General features: G+C 42.2%; 1 protein-coding gene across 1 annotated transcript in view; it reads left to right on the forward strand.

The window, feature by feature from the left end:
• The first annotated feature begins 5,781 nt into the window (after positions 1-5,781).
• Positions 5,782-26,361, forward strand: part of GMPR (guanosine monophosphate reductase) — a 43,582-nt gene continuing 23,002 nt past the window's right edge. The window contains exons 1-6 of the mRNA XM_079301686.1: positions 5,782-8,347; positions 12,291-12,410; positions 13,020-13,103; positions 14,700-14,873; positions 22,194-22,275; positions 24,535-24,641. Of these exons, the coding sequence (XP_079157812.1) occupies positions 8,261-8,347; positions 12,291-12,410; positions 13,020-13,103; positions 14,700-14,873; positions 22,194-22,275; positions 24,535-24,641 (654 nt within the window). The 5' untranslated portion in view covers positions 5,782-8,260. The remainder of the gene's footprint in view (positions 8,348-12,290; positions 12,411-13,019; positions 13,104-14,699; positions 14,874-22,193; positions 22,276-24,534; positions 24,642-26,361) is intronic.

Below are 26,361 nucleotides of genomic sequence, written 5' to 3' on the forward strand. Positions count from 1 at the left end.
CCCTATGTTGGTCCTATTTGCTCATGATACAGGATCAGCAAGGACTTAACAATGTACTGCAGGTGAATCGACGTGGCAAATGGGAAATGGGACCTGAATGAGATCTGGAGGATTAGACTGAAGCAAGGAAACTCGAGGGGAATTGTAACAGAAGCTACCGAGAATGATAAGAAGAGAAATTTGGTAGCAGCAGAGTCAATTGTGTGCCTGGAGAATAGCCATCCTTTTGTAAGGATGGAGCTAACAGAACAGTGATTATGACTGTGCCTGAAGCAAACGTTCATGGTATTACTGAGATGTTTGACAATTTAGTCAGGGGAGCTCAAGATGAAAGGAAAACTTATTAATACTGTGTATGCTGCAGAAAAAAAAAAAGGGGAATGAACAGTATCTAATATTTGTATCACACCTTTCATCCTGAAGGATCCCAAAGCACTCCACAAACCACATATGGAAGTGACTTCTGCCTCTGCTGAATATGGACAATGGGGTGAAACATGCCAACTCTTTCAGCATCAGAAACCAGCACTGCTACACAGCAGTTTAGGGAAAAAGAAAGAGGCAGGCACAAATCCAAATGCAAAATAATCATTTTCCAGGACAAGATGTGGAAGAAGGACTAAAAACATGCAGTATTTTCAGAAGCCTTCATTATATAAATGAAAAATGACTGTAATTGGGATCCATGCTTTACTGCCTCTGGGTGCTGCATATCCAGTACCAAATAATGTTCTTGCTCCACAGAGTTCACAGCAGAGGCACTACATATGAGACTAAAATCCAAGTAGATAAGTGATCTTGAGTTTAGCCCCTTGTTCTCCTAACACAACTAAACTAAATCACTTAAATTCCTTCAAATTTTATTGACAGAATGCATACATCTATTCACCACTACTAAGGATGCTATTTTATTTGGATATAATTTTTTAAACACTTGTATTTTTAGGAAGGTGAAAACAACTAAAAAAGGTCTGCTTTCTTCCTAAAAAGGAGGAGAGCAGTTCATGAGATTTAATCCATCAGTTTCACATTGTATTTTTCCTATTTGATTACTTAAAGAACATGGGCACCCAAACCACATGTTAGATTTAAGCTAACAGCATCTACAGATGTGCAGATACTGGGGCCTCACATGCTAATAATACTCACTTTTTAAACAGCCTTACAAAACTAGAGCATATTTTACAAGCTCAGGCATTAAATTTTCCCTTCTCGTTTTATCATAATGATATACGAGAATATTTAGCAGGGTTTTATTTGCTGTGGGAAAGGGAAGCAGCATTTTCTAGGTCATTTTAAGAATATCTTTAACTCTAGCCAGTGAGGAATCATGGGTAACAAAGGCATAGTGGTGACAACTGAGTTGATGTTAATCATAATCCATATGTAGGTGTCCTTATGAAAAAAGTGTGTGACAGCTGATAAATGCAACAGCTTTTATCTACATCCCATTAAATGCCTAAACTGCAATAAAGGATCAAGCCAATCTTGTTTTCTACATTCCCCATGATAAGTTCCAAATTAACACAAGGTTTGCAGAGCCAAAGGTCCCTGGCCCAAGTGTACAAGGCATTTAGAGTTGTGTGAGATGTCATTTTAGACACAAAAGGCATAAACCCCTCATACTAATTAAGATGAAAAAAGAAACATTCCAGTTTTATATGTTAATTGCAATGATTAAAGGAAGTGCTTGAAACAGTTAAAACATTTTGTAAGATGAGCATGTTTTTGTTCTGCCTGTAGATGGTGCAGTAAGGCAGCAAAGTTATTTCGTTTTCCCAAAGATTAAATAGGATTTGAAAGCTATTCATTACCAGATGTTCACAGTTCAGAAGCATTTCTCCAGCTTAAAATTTGTAGCAACATTTCCATCCAACATCAAAATGTCAAGGAAAACCCCAAAAATGAAGAAAATCCTGTTTGGTTGTATAGTGGGTGGTAAACTAATGTTGTGCTTTTAATTCATTTCATATAGTGATGGCAGCATGCTTATTCAAACAGACTTTGAGTACCAAGCCAAAAAACCCCACAACTGCCAGGATTGGAATAGGCAATGTCCTGACCCCTCTCCATAAGCAGGAAATGGACTTTCAGAATCATAGTCTGATTTATGCTCAAGAGACTGAGCAAATCAATAGTGTTAAGTGCCAGGTAAGTAGATACTATCTTATTTTCTGTGTTAAGCACCTTGGTCCTGAGCAACACAAACTTGGGGATAAGCCTACAACAGTGCTAATTCCACATGCAACAGATTTATATGAAGTAAGCAGCACATTGATCTAGGTATTGCATTAAAAGTAAAGAGGCAAATAGCAATATTAGTATTTGCACTGCCTCAGCACTCCTGTGACTGCTCTGTTGCATATCGTAAAATCAGCTGCTGGTAAGAGAAACATTTATGCAAAATTTCTTCTTGAATTTGGTATTTTCCCCTATTTGCATGAGTAGGTTGAATTGACAATGGATTCTTGGGAGTTTCTGGGCTTGAATTAATGCAAGAAGTTCAGGTGCAAGCTTGTTTCCAAGCTGGAGTGCAAACACTGACAGAAGGAGACGGTATGGCCAGCTCCAGCTGAGACTGGCTTGTAACATGGTGAAATTCTTATGAGTAGTATGACAATAGGTGATTTGCTAGCAAAAATATCGCCAGCTGGTATACAGGCAACACCAGAAGTTTATTTTTACTGAGGTCTTCTCTGCCCAAACCCTTCTGCAATTGTGCATTCTTGCTTTTGTTCATTTACTAGTAAAAATAATTATTTACTGAGGCAGTTTTGCTACCTCACTGGGGTTGCTATTTTGTCTAGTATATTTTGGAAAAGCCTGGTAAATCAGCCTGTGTACAGCCAAGAAAAGTGACCTTCACCCCCTCAATCTGAGATGGTGAAGCCAAGTAGCCAGGCTGTCTGATGACTGATGACTTTAAAAGGAAAACAGATGAGAAAACATGGGCTCAGCTTACTTCTCACAGCAGTGGTTTTAATGCAAAAATCAACATTTGTCTCTGATGAGTTTACTCTCCAGCCTATTTCTCCCAGCAGTGCTATTAAGTAGGGATGAGTCCACTGAAGTCAGTGGCTTTTACTGTACGAAATCACAATTATTTAGAGTTATGTGTATCAGAGTTATATGTAACTTGAAGAGGAATTTGCTTCATCCTTAAATTTTTCTGTTATATGAATGAGATTTACTAATTTCACTATCAAATGGCCACCAAATAAACTATGTAATTATTAATTTTTTTAAAGGCCCTTGAGATTTGCAGAGGAAGATATTCTGCAATGATGAAGTAATGTATGGAACCACTGAATCACAGAATGGCTGAAGTTGGTAGGGACCTTTCAAGATCATGTAGTCCACACTCACAGGAAAAAAAGGTGGTTTCTAATGTTTAGATAGAATTCCCTGTGTTTCAGCTAGTGACTATTTCTCTTGCTCTACCAGTGGGCACTGCTAAGGGGAGGATGGCTCCTTATGTAAAGCTATGAAGCAGCAACAGAATACCTGTTACATCCTGTGAGATGACTTAATATTTCCATAGAGAGAATCTCACTGCTTTTTACAGTATGTAGAATTGTAATTCTGTAATGAAGAGCACTATCAGTTCACAATATTATATATAAAAAAATATATTAAAAATATATTTTAAAAAATTAAAAATCGACAAACCATTTCTATGCTAGTAAAGTACAATAGTAAACCAAACTTGACCTAAGCATGGACCCAGCTACAAGCTCTACAATGCAATAGCCCACACTCTTTAATTAGAATCATACTCCCTTGAACAACCTGGACAGCTACCATTCCTCCAGGTATTCTGAGGACAGTTCAGGGAACAGTATCAAACAATTTCCAATATGCAGTTTGAGTGGGACACCTTGAAGCTCACATATGGCATCTAAATGGCTACGTGTGAGTCACACTCTGTCTCTTGCCTTGCAGGGACAGATTGGTGTGGTCCACTTACTTATCAGCACAGACAGACTCTAAGCATATTTCATAAGCCAAGGAAGGTCAGAGTTGCATTAATTATAGATTGCTGTGATTACTTACAATTAACATTTGAAACCTGCTGAAAGGATACTGTCACTTATTCCTAAGTAAACTATACTTTGAATGAGAAGTTGTCCTACTGACTTTAGTGTGGGCCTGGGACTTAGCTAATGATTAGTGACTAAGGTAATTTTTCCTCTAAGACCTTTGAATTTAAATGAAAATACTTATGGCATAGAAGTTTCTTCATAACAAGTGATCTACATGCATGTAGTTGAAGTCTGTTTGGCACATTTAAGACAGGCAGGGGTGTCAGCCCCACTCCTCCCATTTCTGGTGGCTATCAAAGTCAGCAAAAGCCTTAATGTAGACACTGTAATAATACTGATAATTCAGAGAAACACCCTTATCTCCACTACGAAAGGAAATCTGCTTGCATTTGCAGGGTTTGCTGAGTTATGTTTCTTGATCCATCCACTGGGAAATGCTATTCAGTGTAGACAAGGCCTGAACTCAAACAGAATAATAAAAGGGATTTACATTTCTCATAAAAAAAACCAAGGCTTTTTCCTCAAATGTACTGCTTCTCCTTAAGAGTGAAAGATCTTCACCAGACATGTCCTGCAGCATGTTGTTCTTTCCAGATATGGGATTGTGCTGGGAAGTTGTGACACACAGCTTGTGGGAGCACTTGCCAGCTGAGCAATGCTTTCACTAGTGCTCACCACACTCCTTAAACAGGCACACTAATTATGTTGCAGGCTGTCTGTATGGAGTGATATGAGGCTATAGTATTTTCCTAGGAGCCACAGCAAGGGAGTCAGCATGTGCCTTCAGTTGTGCTAGCTGCTGTGACCAGAATTTCTCTTGACAAGTAATGACAACATCATTAAGCATTCACCCTAGAGGTGTTTCAGGTGCTCATAAGTGCTCATGCTTTCAGGTTGTCACTGAATGCATCTTTCAGTACCAAGGAGTTACTGAGGAAGTTCATATTTAAATAAGAAAAATACTAGGCATTGATAAAAAAAAAGTGTTTTTAATGCCATATACAATTAAACCTGGTCCACCACAAATAGCTGGACTCCAGCTGTACTTAATGCCACTGATCACAAGGCTTTGAGCCCGAAGTTCAGTCAGCTTTCAATCCACTTCAATGTCCTTTTAACTAGTCCATACCTCATTGGTTTGCCTACAAAAATGTTACTTGGAATCTGTCAAAAGCCTAAGTCAAAATTAATAAGAACCATTGCTTTTTCCTCATCCTCTGAACAAGTAATTTCACCTTAGAAAGTGAGCTGAGCATGATTTTAATATCATAAATTCATGCCAACTACCTTCAGTCTTTCTTGTCCTTCATTAATCTGAAAATGATTTCCAGAGTTATTTGCTCCACCAGCTTCTCAGGCACTCAAGTGAAGCTGACCAGCCCAGATCCTCCTTCCTTCTTCCTCTTCTCAAAGACAGGTCTGATATTTGCTTTTTGTAGTCCTGAAGACTTCCCCCTCGTAATCTGATCCTGCTCTTATGAAGGTGCGTCACTACTCCTGATTTTCTGATGCATCTGAGGGGCCTGGGAATCCTGAGAAAATCCTACCAGGGAAGACCAAGGTGAAGATGTCAATGAGTTCCTCAGCCTCTTCCATGTCCTTCATTACCAGGTCAGATTTGTGAACTAATTTACACTATTACATACAAGAGTATTTACAATTACAATAGCAGGATGAAAACCACAAGGTCAACAATCCTAGCTAATAATAAAATAGGCTTTAGACACAGTAGTAACTACTTGCATTATAATGATCACTTCTTCCTCTTCTCAAAAATAGCAAGTATAAAAAACATTCTACAAATCTACATTGCCATTGGTCTTTTAAGCTACAGTGGCTAAGCAGTTCTCTTCTGAGTGCATTGTTCCATCTGCTTTTAAGTATAAATATAAAACAAAGAAGTAGAGAAAAAAAGAACTCTGAAAGAAAGTAACAAATCATTTGCATATGCTAAATTTGATATCAGTGATGGCTCATTTGCACTTGAAGACTAAACTGCATACAGCCTGAATGAACAGTTCTTTTTTTTCATAACAGAGGGATAATATGTGATCTTATGGCACGTGTATGGCAGGTATATAAAGAGGAATAACAAAGGTACACAAGAAGTGATCTTCATTTCTGGCTATGATATTAATGTGATTATTGATCATGTCCCCTCTAGTATCCATAATTCAGTAAGGACAATGAAAAAAACAGAGGTGATTCAGTAAGAAAACAATTTTGACTACAGAAAAAATGTAGTGAAGTAAGAAACTGGAGAATTTCAAACTTTGTAAACTTTAAAGAACACTCAAGCTGATCTGAGACATCCCGACTAATCTGTTGGTATGTGTACATGGGGAATAATAGGATATTAGCAGATACTGTCATCTGCAGGAAAATAGCACTGTGAGCTCTGTGAGTGGAGACTAAAATACTGGAAATTGTAAACAGCATCAGGCACGCATTTTCTGTGGCTTACACATACCACTGCTAACCCCAATCTCCTACTCTTCAAAACAGTGCTGACCTTTTGAATTCACAGTGCAATGTAGTGGCTTCTTTCTTTCTTCTCAGCATCACATGCCTGCCATGAGGGCAAATGGAAGACATGGTGCCAGGCACAGACAGACTACATTTGTTTTTTTTTTTGCATTCTCAGTCCTCTGCTACAGGCATGCCACTTCCACAGGATCCATTCTCATCAGTACTCTTAATTAACAGTAAATAGTGGCACATATGTCTATCTGAAAAAAATAAGTTTTAGTAGCTCCTTTATATTGTAGAGAAAACACCAAATAAATGGCCTCTGTTACGCAGATCAAACGAATTATAAGGAGTCCCTTTTCCTGAATATCTCCATGGTAAACACCCACATTGACAAGGGTCTCCTGGAACATCATCTCCAAACACTCAAATGCTCTGCCTTCTGTGTGAAGCCCTGGGCTCATGCTTGGTCATACTGGATCATCTGGGGCACCCAGGCAAAGAGGTGTAAAAGAGCTCTGTGGGAGGCAGGGTGTTGATCGGACACGTGCAACTTTCAGATAAAGGAGAGAGCATTCCCTTCTCCTGCAATGCGTCTGAGGAAGCTTCAGTTTCCATTCACTAGCAAGGCTTAGCTGTTGTATCTTCCAAAGAAGTCCAAATCTTACAACTCACTGACTTCATAATTAAATAGACTTTAGTATTAAAGCTTCTGTGGAAGTCATCTCTTGTGGTATCTGGTAACCCTGTATTGATCCCTCTGGCAGTAGATGTAGATGGACTCAGTTTGTGCAATCCTGCTGCTCTAAGTGGTTTGTGACTTGTGTGTTGAATCATGGCTAACGCCAAATGGGGGAAATAGTCACAAATCAGGCTCCCAACAAACCCCCCTGCTACTTCTCGAAGTGAAGTAGGAAATTCCTGAGGCAGCTGCAGGTGGCTGTGCTCGATGTGCTCTCCCATGACCAGCCAGCTGCACATTTCCCAACGTCTCTAACGCCACCGCGGCTCCGGCCCCGCTGAGCTCTGCAGGGCGATGGGGAGCGCAGCTCTGCCTCAGCATCGCCGGGTGCCGGCCGGGCAGGGAGCCGGGCTTGCGCTCAGAGCGGAGCACCCCGGCAAGGGGGATTCCCACCGCAGCCCAGCTAGACCAAGCGGTGTCTCTTTTTATATGGCTGGAGGGACAGCATCTTGGGCCGCGCTGCAGCAGCCCTTACAGCGTCGGGGAACGCCGCAAACCCGCAATCGGGGCGGTGGAAGGTAGAGGGAGGGAGGCAGGCCAAGATGTCCGTTCGGCCCCGCGGCGTCCGCCCGGCGCGGTCGGGCTCCCGCACCCGGTACCAGCGGCGGCGGGCCCGCTCGGTCACATGGAGGCGCCATTTCCTCTGCCCTTGCTTTGCCCTTAAGGCCGCCGCGGTGCCGCCGGCGCCTCGCCCCGCACGGGGCGGTTGCGGACGGGCGAGGCGTCCCCGTCTGCCCCCCACCGCACGCTGCCCGGCGGAGAGGCGGGGGTGGCTGCGGCGGGGGACGGGGCAGGGGCCGGCCGGCTAAAAACAGCCCTCGCCTAATAAAGCGATGGGGCCCGGTGCCCGCGCCCTATAAATACGCTCGGTGCGCGGCCGGCGGGCTTTGGCCGGCTCGGCTCGGCTCTGCAGGCGGGGCGGTGCAGCCAGCACAGCAGGGCCGCCACTGCCGCCGCCTCCGCCGCCAGGACAGCCCCGGCCCCCGCAGCCCGACACCCCAGCGAGATGCCCCGGGTAGACGCAGACCTCAAACTGGACTTTAAAGATGTCCTGGTCAGACCTAAAAGGAGCAGCCTTAAAAGCAGAGCAGAGGTGGGGGCATCTAAACCCAGCATGCTTTCCTCCCTCCTTCCCCCCTTCTCAACGCTTAACTTCCTTAACCCGCCTTCCCCCCTGCTTTATTTTTATTCCCGGTCTAGCGGAGCAATGCCCTCCCGGATCGAGACGCCCTTTGCGTGGCGGGGGATGCCGCTGCTCCCGGGAGGGGAGGACGGGGCCGGGGTTGCGAAGTCCGCGGCGTATGCCCTCACAGCCCCGGCGGAGTCGGGGGCGGCCGGTGCCGCGCTGGCCTCCCTCGCTCCTCAAGATGGAGTATAAGGGGGCACTGGGGGATTGCTGGCTCCTAGCAGGTGCCTCTGCGGCGCTGAGCGGGGCCTGAGCTGCGGTTTCGGAAGGGGCGGCGGCGAACCAGCAGCGCTGCAGGACACGGGTGTCCGGTTACCCGCCCCGCAGCTGGGGCCGGCAGCAGCCGGTGATGCCACCTGACAGGCTGCAATGCCCTCACCCTCGGGGGTGTGGGCGGTGCTGGTACCGAGGAACTGGCGTGCTCTTTAAAAGAAAAAAAAAAAAAAGAAAAAAAAATTGTAATAAACGCGAAGATGTTGGGGAGCGCCTCTCAATGCGCAGGGTGCCCCGAGCTGGGTCCCCATCATGGGGGGTGCTAATGAAAGTCACATCAAACCTGGGTGCGTTTCACCCGCGTTGGAGTTTGACCCCCGTGTGACCTGCGTGTGCAGAGCCCTGGAGCTCCCCAGGGCTGTGTCCCTGCTGGCCACTGTCCGCCGGAACAGTCCTGTAGTTCTCTCTCATCAGGGGCCGGGAAAGACCCCGGGAAATCAATCCCATAAGGACCGATTGCGTCCACAAAATAAAAGATGGCTGCCTCAGGATCGAAGGTGCCTTCTCGTTTACCCCACACAACCCCAAGGTTAACAAAGGATTTAGTTTGACTAAAGAAGGAATTACGTTGTGTTGGGAGATGAAAAGAGGATTAAGGTTTTCTCCAGGGGACGTGGAGTTGTAAGAGAGAGAGACTGAGATAGAAAGGGAAAGTGAAACAGAGAGGCTGTGTTTACTCTGGACCCATGGCCAGAGATTTTGAGGGCAACAACTAAGCAAAATTTCTTTGCCCTCAATAAGGTGTGAGAGGCCCTCAGTAGAAAGTTGGCCTCTGGCAAGTAATTTTTAATTTATGATGAACAGTGTCTCGGCTGAGTAATTCTTATTGTGTACGATTACTGCACATAAAGCCTGTGGGCACTTCCAAGCCATTTGCTTGGGGACTTATGGATCCCTCCTTATAATTCACTGCTGGCCCGGCAAACAGGTGGAGCTGTGCTCCACCGGGTGAGTGGCAGGCACATGGCTCCTTCAAGCGCAGTGTTCTGTATATTTAGCAGGGTGCAGGCTGTGGAGAGAAGGGCTGCTGGGAAGGGAAAATGATAGGAGGAACTTGAGCTGATATGGCAGGGTTGTAACGGGTGTCTATGATGAACTGTTAAAACATTGCAGATGAGAAAAAGTGCGTGTCATGAGGGGGTCAGTGAAAACCGATGAAGGTTAAGAAATTGGACACCATCACTGAGGCTGTGGCAACAGGGATAAACAGTCTGCGAGAGCCAGATCTGAAATGGACAGCCCCAGTCTGCTTCAAAACAAGAATATAAATAAATAGTTCTGGCAGAGGAACAGAGGCAGCATACTACAGTGCCTGTTACCCAGCAAGCTGCTGCTTTGAAGCTTATATCGGGAAGCGTCTGCTTCTCCGGTGCAAATGCCTCGTTTTACGCAAGGACAGCTTTTTATGCAGTGACTAGAGTTAAGTCAGCTTCCTAGAGAGAGAATTTGGGATGTTTGTGGATCTTGTAGGTTTGCTGTGTTGGTACTTCGTTTCTGATTCCTTTCACTGTCTTCATTTCCCATGGTTGCTTTTATCCTTTTGAAAAGATACCAGAAAATGTGATGCTTGAATTCAAATATAGAAATTGGTTAGAGCAAAGATGTGAGTGAGAGCAGCATTATCTGTCTGTGGGGTCTTGGTACTAACACAGCCTGTTCTTGCCTTGCCTGGGCTTACTCATGCACTCTGGCCATTGCAAGTTCACCAGGCAAGTGTCCCGTAGGAAGTGGTTAATTTAATTTTTTTTTTTTTTAATTTAAGTGAGACTACAGGAACAGCAGTTTACTCAAATAGGTAGAGAGAATAGCAGCCAGCATGATCAGCAATGCTGACTGATTTCCACATGAGGAAGAAGCTAAACATGCCAGGATAATTTAGTATGGAGAAGAATTAGCTGTGAAAGATATACTGCAAGTCCATAAAGTGAGGAGTGGAATGGAAAAGGTGAAACTGGGTAGTGGCTGTTGATTGTCTCTCATAAAACAAGAAAAAGCACAGGCAAAGGTCGTAGTTTTTATGCAACATATTATTTGTCTTATTGCTATGGGATATTGGAGATGCTAAAGGTGGGAAGGACTGAAAATTACAAGGCAAGTTCTTGCCTTGTATCTATTTTTCAGTATTTTGATGTCTTTTCTGAAACATAATTCTTTTCCTTTCTGAAGTTCCTTTGAAAAAGATGTTTTTCCCTTGAAAGAGATGTTTTTCATTTGTAAAACTGTAAGGCAGTGGTTCTGGTGCTGGTATCTGTGTGGAATTGGTTGTGGGATACTCTTGTTTCCCCCCTCCCCTTGGGTTCTAGTTAATACATTGTATAAAGAGGGAGTAAAGTAAGTTAAATTTCATACTTATCTTCATACTACTTTCTAATGTTAGCTGCAGCTAAAATTCCTGTAAAAATGGTTTGTCAGCCATGATGGCTGGAGAATTAGAGCTCTGATAGTAAATGGGAGAAGGGAGAGTCTCCATTAAGATGTATCTTAGCTTGTTTGCTAAAGTGACCCTTCACTTTACAGCTTATATGAGAACCTGATTCACAGTTTATCACTAAAGCACCAAGTTCTTTCTCTTATACAAATCAGTAATAAATTCCTCACAGTATTAATCAGAGTCTAGCCTGCAATTTGGAAGTACTCAAAATGTGTTTTAATTGAATAGTAAAAAAATTCTGTATTTTTTCTGTTAATTTCTTTCTCGTGATGGATTTCAGTTTATTTCAGGTCTCCAAATATTACCAGGATAAAGTTACAGTGAGGATTAGTGAAAACAGAAAGAGCCTTCATTATTGCTAGAGACGAAACTCTAATATCTTAGAGGTGTACATTTCTTTTTTTTTTTCCCCTTTTGAGAGTTTTTCCCCTAGGTAGGAAGATCCTAAGTAAGCCAGTGGGAACTGATCTAATTTGATAATACCTCTTGCAGATGTAAGGAAAAAAAATGCCTGATGTTACCATGATCATTTGAAGGTGCTGAAGAAGAAAAAACTTTGAAGGTTTTAAGGCACTAACTTAGAAACTAGCAGCTTCTTGATTTAGCAAGCCAAGGTATGATTGCTCATATTGTATGGCAAGAGTGCTGGTAACCATGACCAAAAGAGCATACTTTGTCCCAGTCTTTAAGGTAATTGACAATATAGTAAAGTCCTCTGTGCCTTGGAGACAGAGGTAGTTGAAATTCTGACTTCTGTGGAGTTAAGATTTCAATTTGAGATTCTCAGGCAGCCATACAAACAGCTGAGGTTACTTCTGTGTACAATAACCCGGAGCCCCCCTCATTGTCCTTTCTTTCCAAACCCTTCTGCCTTGTTCTTTCTCTTTTTAAAATTTTATTTTGATTTTTTTTTTTCTTAAGTAAGAGCTCTATTTAATGCAGAACACATTTTGAATTTTTTTTCTTATTTGGAAGGCAGAGTTGTTAAATATTAAAAATAAAAGATGTAATAGTGGAACAAAAGGAACAGGAAATGTGAGGAAAACCAAGAAGCTGTGTCTAAATGTGCTGTATCTGAAATCTGTGGCAAAACTGGTGTAAGATTACAATCAGTTACTCAAAGGAATGCGTGTCTCTTCACTGCAGGTCGACCTCACGCGCACCTTCACCTTCCGTAACTCCAAGCAGACATACACAGGAATTCCCATTATAGTGGCAAACATGGACACTGTGGGGACTTTTGAAATGGCTGTGGTTATGGCAAAAGTAAGTCTTAAGTCTCATTTCTGCAACAGTTGGGAAGCTGCTGGGTGACAATGAGCAGCCTTTGTTAATTTTCAGCTAAGTTTGTTGGAGAATGGGGGAACTTGAGTTCAAAACTCCAGAATAAGAAAAAGCAGGTGTGCTTTTACAACAACACAGTTACCACAAACAGGGCTCCTGATACGAGAAAGTTTCAGTGGAGATGCTTCCATGTTGGGAAGCTTCCATCTTGGGTGTAGCTCAGCTTCTGGTAGAGCTTCTAGAGCTTAGTTTTTGAGGTCCCTTTGTGCTCCCTGCCAGAAGAAAAAATATTAGCTGACAAGTTTTGAAATTTAGGTTATGAGATAGAGTTGTAGCACTTTCTAAGTTAATGAGCCTCTGTTGCATTTAAAATAAACATATCATAAACCTGGTCCTGAAAGGTTGGCTGAGTATGCCAAGTTGCTTTTGAAGAGCTGTTTACAGTTGCCTGGTCTGTTATTCATTGTTACTCTTTTTTTCCAGGCAGGATGAGCCTATACTTAAAAGGGGGTTTTGCAATGGCTTATTTTGCAGCTGAGGGAAAAATTACTAACTCGGACATTAATATCAGTTCTCTTGCTTTTTTGCTAGCATGCAATGTTCACTGCAATTCACAAGCATTATTCTCTGGAAGAATGGAAACTGTTTGCTGCCAATCACCCAGAATGCCTTGAGGTACATTTTTCTACTGTAAATTATTGTGGTTTATTGCTTTGTTCTGAACTCACATACACTGGAGTCTCTTGGGAATACTGTTGTCGAGTGAGGTTTTGGGGAATGAAGATATTTGCTGTTCTTAAATTCATCAAGGGAAGTGGCTTGTCCTGATTTAAAAGAAGAACTATGTTAGTCATGGAAGTGCTTATATTAAGTTGCAAAAAAGCAAAGTTTATATATACCTGGAATGGAAACAGAAAAGCATCCTGAAGTAAGAAGAAAGAAATACTTGGGGGTAGGTATGAGTGCTGTGCTTCTGTTGCTGTTGGGAGCTGTGGTAGTTCACCAGTGTGAATAATTTCAAGTAACCCAACCACAGGCTGGCCCTGCACACCCTTGTGCCAGGCCAAGTCTTTGCCATCAGGTGTGCAAGGGGATCTGGAGTCTGCAGGCTGGAGGGGCCCAGGTGCTGGGCCCAAGCATTGAAATTTGTCAGAGCTCATGTCTCTTACCTTCTTGCACCAGAGGTCACTTTGTGCTATTCCTGGCTGTGCTTTCCCACTTGTTCACAGGGTCTTAGCCTGAGCCATTGTACTTAGTAAATTTAAACATTGACTTAAGTTGTGACTCTCTTGCATTCAGGCTTCTTTTCTTCTGGCAGGCCCCTGTACCAGGAGAGGCACTGTTAAGTGTGCCTGACTATCTCCCCTTCCTGCTCAAAGTTCAGTTTTTGATCTTTCCTGGTATAGAAGAGAATACCTCACAGCTGTGTTGCATCTTTACCTGTGGCACATTTTAGAATTATATTAAAAAGGTTGTTGGTTACAGAGTTGTCTGAAAGTGAGCCTAGCACTTCAGCCAATGAGGATTACTTATATGCCAGCATAGGGTAGAAAGTGGTCCCAGGAATGTCCTGTGACTGAACACTTCCAAACTTATTTGAGGTACATAATGACTGGAATAGGATCTCATTCCTATAGTGATGAAATAGTGACTTGCACTGTGACCTTGGATTTCTGCAGAGTTTTTGTAGGCCAACAGCTGTGGAAACTATTTTTCTTTTGGAAAGAACTCACTGGAAGACAAAGGAAGAAGAAATCTGCTTGTTTTCAATGGTAGCTGACCCTGCTTGAGAAAGGGGATTGGACAACAAAATCTCCAGAGGACCCTTTCAAACAAAACTATTCTGTGATTCTGTAGATCACAGGAATGTTTTGTGAACTTAGACCCAGATTTTACTCTCTAACAGTGCCCCAGATTTTGCCTCTCTAACTTGTTGGAAATATACCTAGTTAGGGCTTCATCTGTGTTCATGTTAATATGAGTATGGTTGAACCTTGATTGATCTCAGATGATTATATATGCCTGTGACAATCCACTTGTGAATGAATGCTGGAATGCTAATTTACCTCTCTTTTATATCATTTAAACAAGACAAAAATAGCCCACTGATTTTCCTCAGGAAGGTATTTATTTCATATTGCATGGTGTGATTTTTCACTAGTTACCAGCACAAATCCTGCCAAGACTATGCAGGAAAAGACATACAAATTGTGTGTGTTTATTTCAGTTTTTGCAACTTACTACTCTGTTTTGTTCTCTCTGTTTTTTTAGCATGTAGCAGCAAGCTCAGGCAGTGGACAAGATGATTTGAAAAAGTTAACAAGTATTCTAGAGGCCATTCCAGCTATCAAATACATCTGCCTGGATGTGGCAAATGGCTATTCAGAGTATTTTGTGGAGTTTGTGAAGTCCGTCCGTGCCCTGTTCCCACATCACACCATTATGGTAAGTGTGTAGAAAGGGTGGAGGATGTGTGTGTGTGAATTCTGTCCAGGAAAAGGATCCAGAGTTAGACTGGTAGGCATCAGAGGCTAGAGAAGGAAGGGAAGTAAGGAAGGATGTTTAATAACAGTTTGTCATTGTCCATCTACCATTGCTGATGATTTCTGTGAGAATGTTTAGCATGTGCTCTGATACAGCTGTTGGCATGAAGGACTGGGTGGATGCAGTTCTTTCTTTTCCTGCTCATGTCCTCCTTCCCACACTAGATGAGACCTCTAGTCATTAAGTGTATATGTTTATTTTGGTGATTCCAAGCAGAGGTTTGCTGTGGAAACGTGCCAGCATTTTTGGCCAGTTGGGGCCAGTGGCTTCTAGATCAGTATATGAAAACAGCTCAATGCAGACTGATCCTTGCCTGTGATAAGAAGGAGAGGGATGTTGGGTGGTTGTGAACAGTATTGTCAAGGAGAAAAGCAGTCAGTTTTTTTCATGATGTTTTTCAGTGTTTTTCATGCTTTCTGTGATGTTACTATTCCCTCTCAGAGTACTAATTCCATGCTTCCTTGAGCCCTTTTGCACTAAAAATAGGGTGTTTGCATGGACATGGAACTCCTTGCAGCAGTGCACTACTGCTGCTTTCCCAGGGCTCTTGAAGAAATGTGTCTAAATTGTTTCCATGAGATAAGCAGAAATCCTCAAACAAGAAGCAGCTCTGTAATGAGGCTACCATCCTTTCTTCAAGCCAGTGCAACAAAAAATGTGTTTTCAGGCAGCACATGCCAGAGATAAAGGTTCGTGCATGTAAAGTTAATGTGACGTGAGAATGTTCCTAAATGTGCATTCTCCTGTGGTTCAATAAAGAATAACATGTTCAAGCAGCTCAGAGGAGGATGCATTCCTTTCTCCCATGTTGGAGGAAGGCAGTGTTCTTCCTTCTGAATGATGGAAAACTAAGTGAACTGGAATGCTTCTTGCAATCTGGGTTATCATAGACTGATGAATAGGCATTCTTCAACAGCTTCCAGGAGAGGTGGGAACCATTTTGGTATGACCATATTTCACATGTCTTTGGAGAGAGATTTTGGAACTATGAAATGATAAATGTGGGCCTTCTGAGCTTTCTGCTTCGTGTTCACTGCAGTGGTGGAAGAAACTGCTTCCTTGTTTAGGGTCTGAAGTATTGTCTCTAGTGACATGATTACTCCAGTGTCTTTGTCTTTGAGGAGTTGTGGGAGGGAGTTTAAATTACATAGTTAAACCCAAAGATCATCTCTGTCAGGAGTGGAAAGAAAATTGTGTGTCATGCCCTCCTCCACCTCCCCACAGATTGCTGACTGAGGAGGGAACTCAACCAAGATGAATTTCCCAGAAGGCAGAGAGGTCAATGTCAAAGTCAGGTATCAGCCCCAGATTTTAGTCCAGGGTCCTTAGGCCAGTCTCATACACCTTCCACGTCTGTTCAGCTGCCTTCCTAGTCTCTGATTTTGTGGCTAAGTTTATCGTTACTTCAGGTCTCATTGTCCTGACAGCACCACCTGCTTGAGCAGCCCTAACCTATTCTGTTGCCTTCTCTGGTTGTAGTTCCTTTCTCTGAATGTGGCTTAATATGGCTTATGTTTCTCATATCTGCTCAGCAATGATTTCCACTCCTAAAAGCATGCTAAAAAACTTGGGATGTTCAGAAACCTTCAGTTTTCCAAATCCTCCAGAGTCTGTTCAGTCCCTGAAGGTCTCTAATTCAACTAGAGACACCCATCTCTGCCCTGCTTCCAAGTGAATTCACATTCTGTGCCAAAGTGGCCTTTTGAAGCTGTTCCTGGCTGAAATGCAGGAGCTGGTCTAGGCTTCTTTTAATGGTAATCTGGAAGACACATCCTGCTGCTACCTGTTCCAACTGCTTTGATGTGTCTGTTCTATGCCTGCAATATGTTCTCTGCTGTTGGGGCTTTCAAACAAAAGAGTTAACTTAAATAGGAGTTATAAAAATAAAGAAGCTTTCTCCTAGCTGAAAGTGATCTCCAGGACCTTGCAGGCTGTCTTGTTTGCTTTCCTCAGCATGACTATTCATTCCACAGTCAGCTGCAGTGCAATACATAACAGTAACCCAACCCTGGATCTCAGGGAATGTGTGTTCCCTGGGGGCCACGTAATGGGTTCAGCTGTGAGGTTGAAAGGGGATGTGGTTAATGTAGTACTCTCTGTGGCCAATACTCCCCTGCAGATGGAGAATGCTTCTTGTGTAACAGCCTTTCAAATACATGTTTCTGTCTTTATAAATACTTACTTTTATAATCACGCTACCTTTTTTTTTGTTCTGCCTGGTTCTGACACAAGGTTTTTTCAATACTGCTGCATTTTGTATTAATTTACAAAGAAGATCAGTTTCTCCATAGAATATAAAGGGTAGGGAAGACAAACAGGGGCACAAAGGTACAACGTGACTTGTCTTAAATCCCTCATCAGGTTGGAAATGGGGGAAGAAGGAGTATTTAAGTCTTCTGAGTGTCTCACAAATGCCTCCCAGCACCAGGAAGATCATGAGGAGGATCACCCATTGGGGTGTTTTGCTGTTGCACAGCATTATGTTCATCAGTTGTGCTCGCTTGCTCAAGTCTAAAGAAAACCTTTAGGCAGTATTCATGATGGAGGATCAAAGCCTTTAGGGTTATTCCATCACCCTGAAAGTCTTTACAAGCAAAGTTACCTTTGCCAGCAACATTTGCCAAGTTTTTATCCTTTTTTTTTTTTTAATTGATATTCCTTTGCTCATTACAGAAGAGCAATCCTGAGAGGAGCAGAAAGTGTGTCAGGAGAAAGACTGAGGCAGGAGCACACTTGGAGATACAGTAGCACCCATAAGATGGGAGCCAGAGAAGGAGACAAGCAGAATTGCAAAGCAGAAGCAGAGGGGAACCGCAGGAGCCAGAAACTGTTGCTCCTCCTTAGAGTCAGCAGAATTTTTCTGAGCCATAGTTAGAGGCAGGATTCAGTCAGAGAAAGCCATGCAGACTACTCCCAGTTCATCCCTGAAACACACACCAGAGTAAATTCAGTTGTGGCATGTCTACCAGGGTTGAGTCTCAGGACAGGGGCCAAACAGGATCCCAGGACAGGGTAAGGTGATGCTGCTCAGCCTCTTAGGTCAGGCACAGTACTGAGTGCAAGCACCCACTGGGTATGGCTCAGCCTTGCAAAGGGCATCTCCCTCCATCTCATGGTTAAGCACCCCTTGCTTTCGTGGGTGGGAAGTGTCCTTTGGCCGTCTTCCTGATAATGTGGAGGCACAGACTGTGCTCTCCTTCTAGGATACAAGAAGAAAGTTTGAGAACTGTTGTCATAGACACTTCTCCCCAGCTCCATCCATTGCCATTTGCCAGCAGCTTTCAATCAGTGCAGCAGTGTTCCTGTCTTAGGCAGTATGAGTTGATATTTATAGCAGGCTTTCATGAGGCACAGTATCAAATGCCTGACTGAAATTCAGAGGCACTGCCCTACTGTGTTCACTAATTTTGTATCTCTGTCAGAGAAGCCATAGTCTTTATAATCCTGTTAAGTAAAATCTTGATCTCATTAAAGCCAGTAGGGAAACTCCCTTTGACTTTTCTGAGGCCAGGATTTTCCTCAGGATTGACCCACAGTTCAGTCATCCTGGATAGTGCTAGAATGATCCAGGGTGGTATTCACTTGAAACCTTATACTGAGTGATGGTACAACACAATAATAGTACCAATTGCTATGTTCTCTGACTACTTGTGTAAACACACTACAAAGTGTATTGTCTGTAGTGACTTCACTGTGCACATTCCAACTGTGTTCTATTCTTTTAAGTAAATTTTAAGAGGGTTTCATTTCTGTAGTCTGTCTTTTCATATTGACCTTTTCAGATCTTTTTAAGTTGAAGTATTCTGCCTTTACCATACCAGTAGGGACTTCAAAAGCCCCTTTACCTCAGTTCAGCTAAAATACTGGTATCAGTGGTTAGGCAAGCATTGGTTTCAGTAAAGCACAGTTCAGCTGGATGTGAGTAAACTGATTTCCCTTCAGCTGTCATACTGGGGTCTCTTCACATACAGATAACTGTGCATCTCTCATAGTGTTTTTTTTTTGTGCTCTCTGGGGTCTGCAAAACAGACCTAAAAGAAGCAAGCCTCTCATTGGCAGGTTGAAGTCTGCTATGTAGAGCTCCATGCCTTCCTTGAAAATTTGTTAAGGATCTGCAGATTCAGAAAGACAGAAATCAGTGATATGTGTACATGCATTCCAGGAAAAAATGTATGCTGGGGACATAAGTGCTTTTCCCTGCTAGGATGAGCATTTTGAACCAACATATGCAGTTCCAACATTTTCTAGCAGTAACTTAACAGTAAACGTCTGGTTAGCATTTCTGAGGAGACAGTTTGACAACCCTCTATGTTCTGCTAGTAAGAAGACACTGCTGTTTAAGTTAAATACATATTTGATCCCAAATCTCATGGAACCACTGACTCAAATACCTGATCTTTCCTATTTATGAATCTTTTGAATGTATTCCAGTATTTCACTGAGTTGTAATGTGGTGTGTGTCATACAGAACAGGTAGTCATCTGCCTTCTAAGATAAACTGTTTCCTTCATATCCTGAGTGGCACACTCTCCATCACCCCACCTTGGAATGTACAGCACTTAGTATAACAGATTACCACTGAGCAGAAAGGAAGCAGCACTTAGCTGAAACACTGTACTTGTTATATATCCTTTATTTCCTGATTGTTCTATTTTGTTTTATTTTTAATCAATATCATGCTCTTTTGAGCAAAGTTAAGTGGTCCTGTATCATAGACCACAAATTGCTGCTTGATATTGTCATTGTTTTTTATAAGTGCTTCAGGTGGTGGCTTGTCAGCTGTTTCAGACTAATAAAAAAATGGAAGCAAAATTCAGTAAAAATAAATAAATGTTGAAATAGGAGTCAGAAATCAGTAAGTGGAGAATAGGCCTTGTCCAGTGTTCCCTGGATACCCTTCTGTTGACTTCAGCAGTAGTTATATTTGAATAAAAGCGTACTAAGTAAGGACTTCAGAATTTGCCTCCTCCTCTGCCCCTATCAGTACTGTTACAAACACTTGCTAAGTCCTGCAATATCATTATGTGAGAGGTTTTCTCAACATCTTTAGATCTAAATTCAGATCTCCAGAAATTAATAGCCTGTCTTTTGTAGAAGTGCAAAACAGGTGATGTGGAAAACTGGAGGTTTATCTTGTGCAGCTTTTCTAGTTAGGAATGTTCTGTAGACATGAGACAAGCCACAGAACTCCCTCTCCACTTCCCCTCCTCAGGAAGCTGTAGGGAGCAACGAGGTCACCCCTTGGCCACCTTCTCTCCAAGCTAGATGAACCCCATGCCTTGCCACTCCCCACAGTACTGCCTTTGTCTCATCACCAGCTTTACTACCTTCTTCTGGCACATTCAAAGACCTTCATGACTTTCTTAAATTGTGGGTGCAATTTATAGGATTGCATTCCCGTACAATGTTCCCTCAGAGTATGGGAATGCAATTAGTACAGCTGTAGTGAGTCAGTTCAGCGTGTGCTATGTCAGCATTCATTTGTCTTGTGCAGCCCTTTGCAGAGAGGAAAGCGGGGTCTGAAAATGCACTGGCTAACAGTTTGTTTTCAGATGTAACTCAAAGCGTAGGTTTTAGCTCATAAATCTCCTTTGAATAGGATTCAAATGTCATTTGAAATCTTTCTTTGATTTTGAAGACTGTCTTTTCCCTGAAAATCATCTGGACAGAGGATACTCCTGGCAAGGGAATTAATCTCTAGCCTCACTCTGACTGCTCATCCATCAGATCCACAATTGGACGCACGCTAGGGCCTGTCTTGTCACACCAAGCTTGCATCAAAATGTTTCTTTTACTGAATAGGAAAAGACTGGCAGCTCTCTGCACTTGCTGCACCAGTTTTGCAATCCAATTACCAAGTGTGTGCTAGAAGGTTGTTTTGTAGATTCTTTTATTAAAAGTATCATCAATTTTGTCACACTGGCATTCTCTGCATTCACAGCATCCATGGACCAGAAAAATCTGTCTCATGATATGTTACTACATGCCTCATACCCAGCTGAAGCTCTGATAGAAGAGGGCCCCTACCTCAATAACTCACATGTGAAAAACCTTACTCTAGGAATAGGTAACACAGTATCAGGGGCAATTCTACAAGTTGGTGCTACAATTTGGAGTAGGTAAATGTTCCTGGAGGCATGAGTGGATCATAAGGTGACTGTGGGCCACCAGTGTGACACAGGCAAACACATTCCTGTGTGTCAGGCATTTCCATAGAAAAGGCAAGCATTGTGCAAAGCTTTGGTGAGAACTCTCCTGCACCACTGTGGATAGTTCTCATTCCTCAGGTTCAAGAAAGATCTGTTTGGTACGACTTCAAGGAAGTCTGGGGTGAAGGCAAACAAAGATTAATTGATTAGGTGAGAGCTAATAGAAGAAATTTTTTAGAAGAAGCAAGACAAAGGCTGAGAGAGCAGCCTGCACTTTCAGCAAAGATAACAATGTAGGCAAAAGGAGGAAAAGAGCTATTGAAGTGCAAGGAACAATATGGTAAAGAACACAAACCAATTCAGAACTGCTTTCAAAGAAGATGGCACCCTAAGCAGCATGCTCTCTGTATCTCTACAAAGGTCGTGCAGAGGAAACCAAACCCCTGTTTTTAACCAGTGGCATCACCACAACCAAATGTGTATATGGTATAAATGCTCAGAATTATATAGTCTGTATGTACATACTAATTTTGGCACCAATGCACAATATTAGAAGAATAGTGCCTTACTTTCAGCAGGCAAAATACTGAATCCTAAAGGATAAAGATATTTTCCAGTATTTTAAATAAGATCTGAACTTCTTCCTGCAAAGTGAGTTAGGCAAAAGGCATAGAGATTTCTAGGCTGTTCAGGAGAGATAGGTAGGACAGGAGAAGTGGAGGAGTTCACTGTATATAAGAGAGAAGAACAGCCCTTTGATTAGGGATTATGTGATTGAGAGCCTCTGAGTAAGGATTAGGGGAATGGATGACAAAGCAGATCTTCTGATGGAATGCTAAGGATCAGGGTTTACTGGACTAATTGTTAAATTCATTTGATTGGAGAATTTACCTGTACAACTGGTTTAGTCTTGGTGGCATGTCCAAGTGACAGTATGGTGAGCTATATTCTTCCATACTCTGTATAGTTCAACTTGTAAAAGCTCTGGATAAAACTTTGCATTATCATCTCTTGTCTTTACTGCAGTAGTCTTGAAATTTCCTGTACATGTGATACTGTTCTTTCTTTCTAGGCAGGCAATGTGGTGACAGGAGAGATGGTGGAAGAACTTATTATTTCTGGAGCAGATATTATTAAAGTGGGTATTGGACCAGGTAAGTCAAATAAGGATGGCTTTTGGTACCATTGGTAGAGGAGTTGGCCAGATGGAACAAGTGTATAATGCTGTTTTCTTGCCTGTAAGAATGCCAAGACCCACTCAGGTCAATAAAGTACCAGTGAGCTTGCACACAGTGTGTTTAAGAAATACACAGGGTGCTAGTGTTTCATACTGCATAGTGTTGCATATTGCACCTTCAGTCAGTGAAGAAGCCTGTTATTGGAAGCACTGAGCTGCCTGAGTTCCTGGCATTATCACTGATAACGTGTTGTATTTGGGAGCACTTTTCCAGCCTTTTGAAAAGAGGGTGAGCCATTTGAGCTAAAGCTCAAAGGATTCAAGTGTTCACTTATGTCAGGGAAAGATGGGTTTCTGAATAGCTTTATGATTTGTCTTCTGTGAAGCTGTTATCCTTGTCATTGTCTTCAAAGATGAAATGGCATCAATTGTGAAATACAGAACTTTGCCTCTACCTGTTACTATTGCCTGGGAATTAAAATTTTACATTAATGCATTCACATGCACTTACATGCACTCTAATATATCAGTCTAACATTTCCATGGATAAACAAGAGGACCCTGAACTTCTTACAGTGTTTTCCCTATCTTTCCTTCCCTAATACTGTTGTCTGGCAACACTGCCTTGTGCCTTCTTTCACATGTTCCTTCTCTTGCTATTTTCTTCTTAGACTGCTGCTGGAGTCACCATATGTGGGCTAGATTTTAAAGTGGCTAACACAAATGCCACTGACAGTATAGCTGTGATCAGCCAGTGCAGTGCAGGCAGATTGTTTACTCTGGAGTGCCACATAGTTATAGTCCATGAATGAATAACTGGAGCAGAGTAAATTATGTAACAAATTTTTCAGTTGTGCCCAGGAAGGTATCAAACAATAAATACTGCAGAATACCTCAAGAATAAACAACAGAGATTTCATGGGCAAATTCAGATTTAAAAGAAGAATTATTATAGTTTGTAGCCTTAAACATGGAAATACCAGTAAATGCTGTATAGTCCTCCCTGGAGATCTTCCTGAACAGATTTCTACAAGTCGACCATGCAAACCCACAAGCAACAAATGTTCCTTCCTCAGATCTTGAGTCTCTTTTCTAGATAATGATCTATCCTGTGGAAAACAGCAGTGATTTATTATAAAACATTACATACACTGTAAAATACAAGTCCTGTAAAAATTATATTAAAAATATTTTTCTTACTATTTTGCAGTAATTCTTCTGAGTGTTTTCACTTTGTCAGTTCTTTGAAGGATCTTTGGTAACTTTTGTTTTACTGGTAGCTTGAGTATGCCTGCATATCAGCTGAGTGAAAGGATCCAGATTTCACTGCATTTGATATAGAATCTGTTTTGAAATTCTTTTATCATGCAGATCTTTTTGGTCTCTATCCTAAGTTATAGGACCTAGACTGGCAAGTCCTCATTTTGACTCTTAATTTGAGGAAAAAAAATAGATAAGGTATTCCAAAAGGTCTATAGCCATGTTGCTATGTTGAACTGTAATTAAATTGGTATGTATATATACATATATATGAACACCTTTATTTTTATCAATGCATATATGCATGCTCAATGTATGTATATAAATAATATAGTTCAATGATAAGATATAGTTCAAATACTTCCCTTGATGTTGTACTATACAGCTTTCAGATGATTACTTATCTCACTTTTTAAATGCTATGTGCTGATCTTTTTATATTCTCCAAAATTGCAGTCAACCAAATATTTCTGCCTACAGTACTAAACAAAAGATGGGAAAAACTGTTGCAAAAAAAAAAAAAAAAGCACAGATTTTATCAGAGAATTACTTCTTTAAACATGCAGAAAAGAGATATAAATATTTATTAGAAGAAATATTCAGGTAATAAATGCTGCTGCTGAGTCTCATGGGTTGTGATTCTGGTCTTTGTGTCCCTTCCCTAGGCACCTCAGTCAGATTTGCTTTCTTGTGATGCAGTAATTCACTCACTGAGAAGTATTACTGATGAGAGCTAAACTGGGACTAGCCCTGGAGAAGAAAAGGGGAACATTAGTCTTCTCAGCTACAGCTCCTGTAAAGTGATGTGAGAGCATTTCAGAACTCAAGTTCCCATGTGCTTCTTTTATCTGTGAGAAGCCAGCATAAGCAATAGAGACTTCTTGAGAGAAAAATAATGCTGATTGAAGCACATTTTTACTGTATATTTTCTGTCATCCTAATGGGCTATGTTTATTCCTCTTGTTCTCTTGTCTAGGTTCTGTGTGTACCACTCGGATTAAGACAGGAGTAGGCTATCCACAGCTAAGTGCTGTTATTGAGTGTGCAGACTCAGCACATGGCTTGAAAGGACATATCATCTCTGTAAGTAACTGTCATCCCTTCTGATTACCACTGTGCAAATCCTTGTGGAACAGGAGAATCAGTCTAGTACCCTGCATGTTAAAGCCTGTCCTTCTGACATCACCAGTTGACTCCTGTCTTAGCTCCTAGGACAGGCAGTGGAGATCCAGATGTAAAGAAACCAACTCTCTAACATTAAAAAAAATGTGGGCACCTCACTCTTGTTTATGCCTTTTGAAATCTGCTTCTTGCTCCCCAAATGGAGTAAACTGTTATGTAAACAGGATAGGAAGCTTGAGAATGTAATTTCTATGAAAGACTTTTGAAAAAGGGGTGGAATGTAAACATGACTTTCCTCAGCATATGACTGAAGGGCAGGCAGGCAGCAGAGGAGAGTACAAGGTGAAATGATGCAAGCCCATCTGTACCTTAGTTGGATTGATTTAGATAGCATCCTCACAAAGCTCTCTGTGCAGGGACAGAAGTGTTTGAGGTGGCTCTTTTGAGCACAGCTGGCACGTGAGCCACTTATGTTCTCACTAAACTCTGGGGAAATAAGCCTGTGGAAGAAAAGAGTATCTGTCTGTATTGCCTGCTAATGGCAGTTTCCACTTTTGTCAGCAAGACCAGATTCAGCTCACAGAGAGAAAGTAAATTGGTAAGCATGGCCCAGACTGAGCTATAGTGCAGGCTGCAGCACCCAAGGTTCCCGTGTGCTTGGGCACACACAGACAGTCAGCATGTCCTGGCTGTGCCAGGCTGGCACAGCCTCTGCAGGCTGCCTGTGTGGCAGCTGCTCATGGGGAGGGCACAGGCAGCTGTGTGCTATACTCACAGCCAGCAGCCTCCCTCTGCCACCCTAGGAGAGACCACACACTGGATTTTAGATCTACTGCCAAGTGAGATCACTGGAAGGCCCTGGTTTCTTTGACCCAGTTGGGACTAGTATCCATGTGAGGAAGGAGTGTTGTGTTGTGTTGTTGAGGAGGGAGGTAAGAGGAAAACAAACTGATTGGGGATGGGCAAAGGTTTTGACTGGATGTCTTGGAGTATAATGGAGCAGGAATGTGTGTTACAATCAGATCTCTCTAGCTCTTTATTGTTAATGAATATACAGTCCCTGCTTTCCATGGCTCCATATGAATGTTGCAGAAAAAAAAGAGAAGCAGTCAGTGATTTCTATGGCTTGGGCAGTATTGCAAATGTTTCAGTTTATAATAGACAGTGGAACATGTGTGCAATAGAGCATGAAAGCCTCACTCGTTACTGTGAAGGCTGGATGAAGTATAGGTGTCATCCTGGCAGTGGTGCTCAGAGACCCATCCTAGTTTTGCAATAATCATTTTCTGCTAGCAGCCCTCAGAAGAAAGCTGTTGTCCTGATTTTACAAGAAAACATGAAGTGAGTATTCAGACTGTTGGAAAATGTACTGTATCTCCTTTCCTGCTTTAGGAATGGATCAGTTCTTGACTTGCTCAGGTTTTAGTGATCCCACACCTATCAGCCTCTTATGGGGGATTATAGGAGGGCAATTTGATACCTGTCTACTACCAACATCTGGGCCAAGAGAAAGACCTTCAGCTGCGGCTGGGGTCTCTAACATCACTTCAGCTCAATTCTATCACACAATCTAAGAAGGGTAAATCAAGGGTAAGGACATTATGCCTGAATTCTGGAGCATTCAGATGGGTTTTGGTGTATTTATTAGAGAAAGAAAAGGCTGGACTGCATGGTTGTTGCC

Source organism: Erithacus rubecula (assembly GCF_903797595.1).
Source record: "Erithacus rubecula genome assembly, chromosome: 3".
Lineage (NCBI taxonomy): Eukaryota > Metazoa > Chordata > Aves > Passeriformes > Muscicapidae > Erithacus > Erithacus rubecula.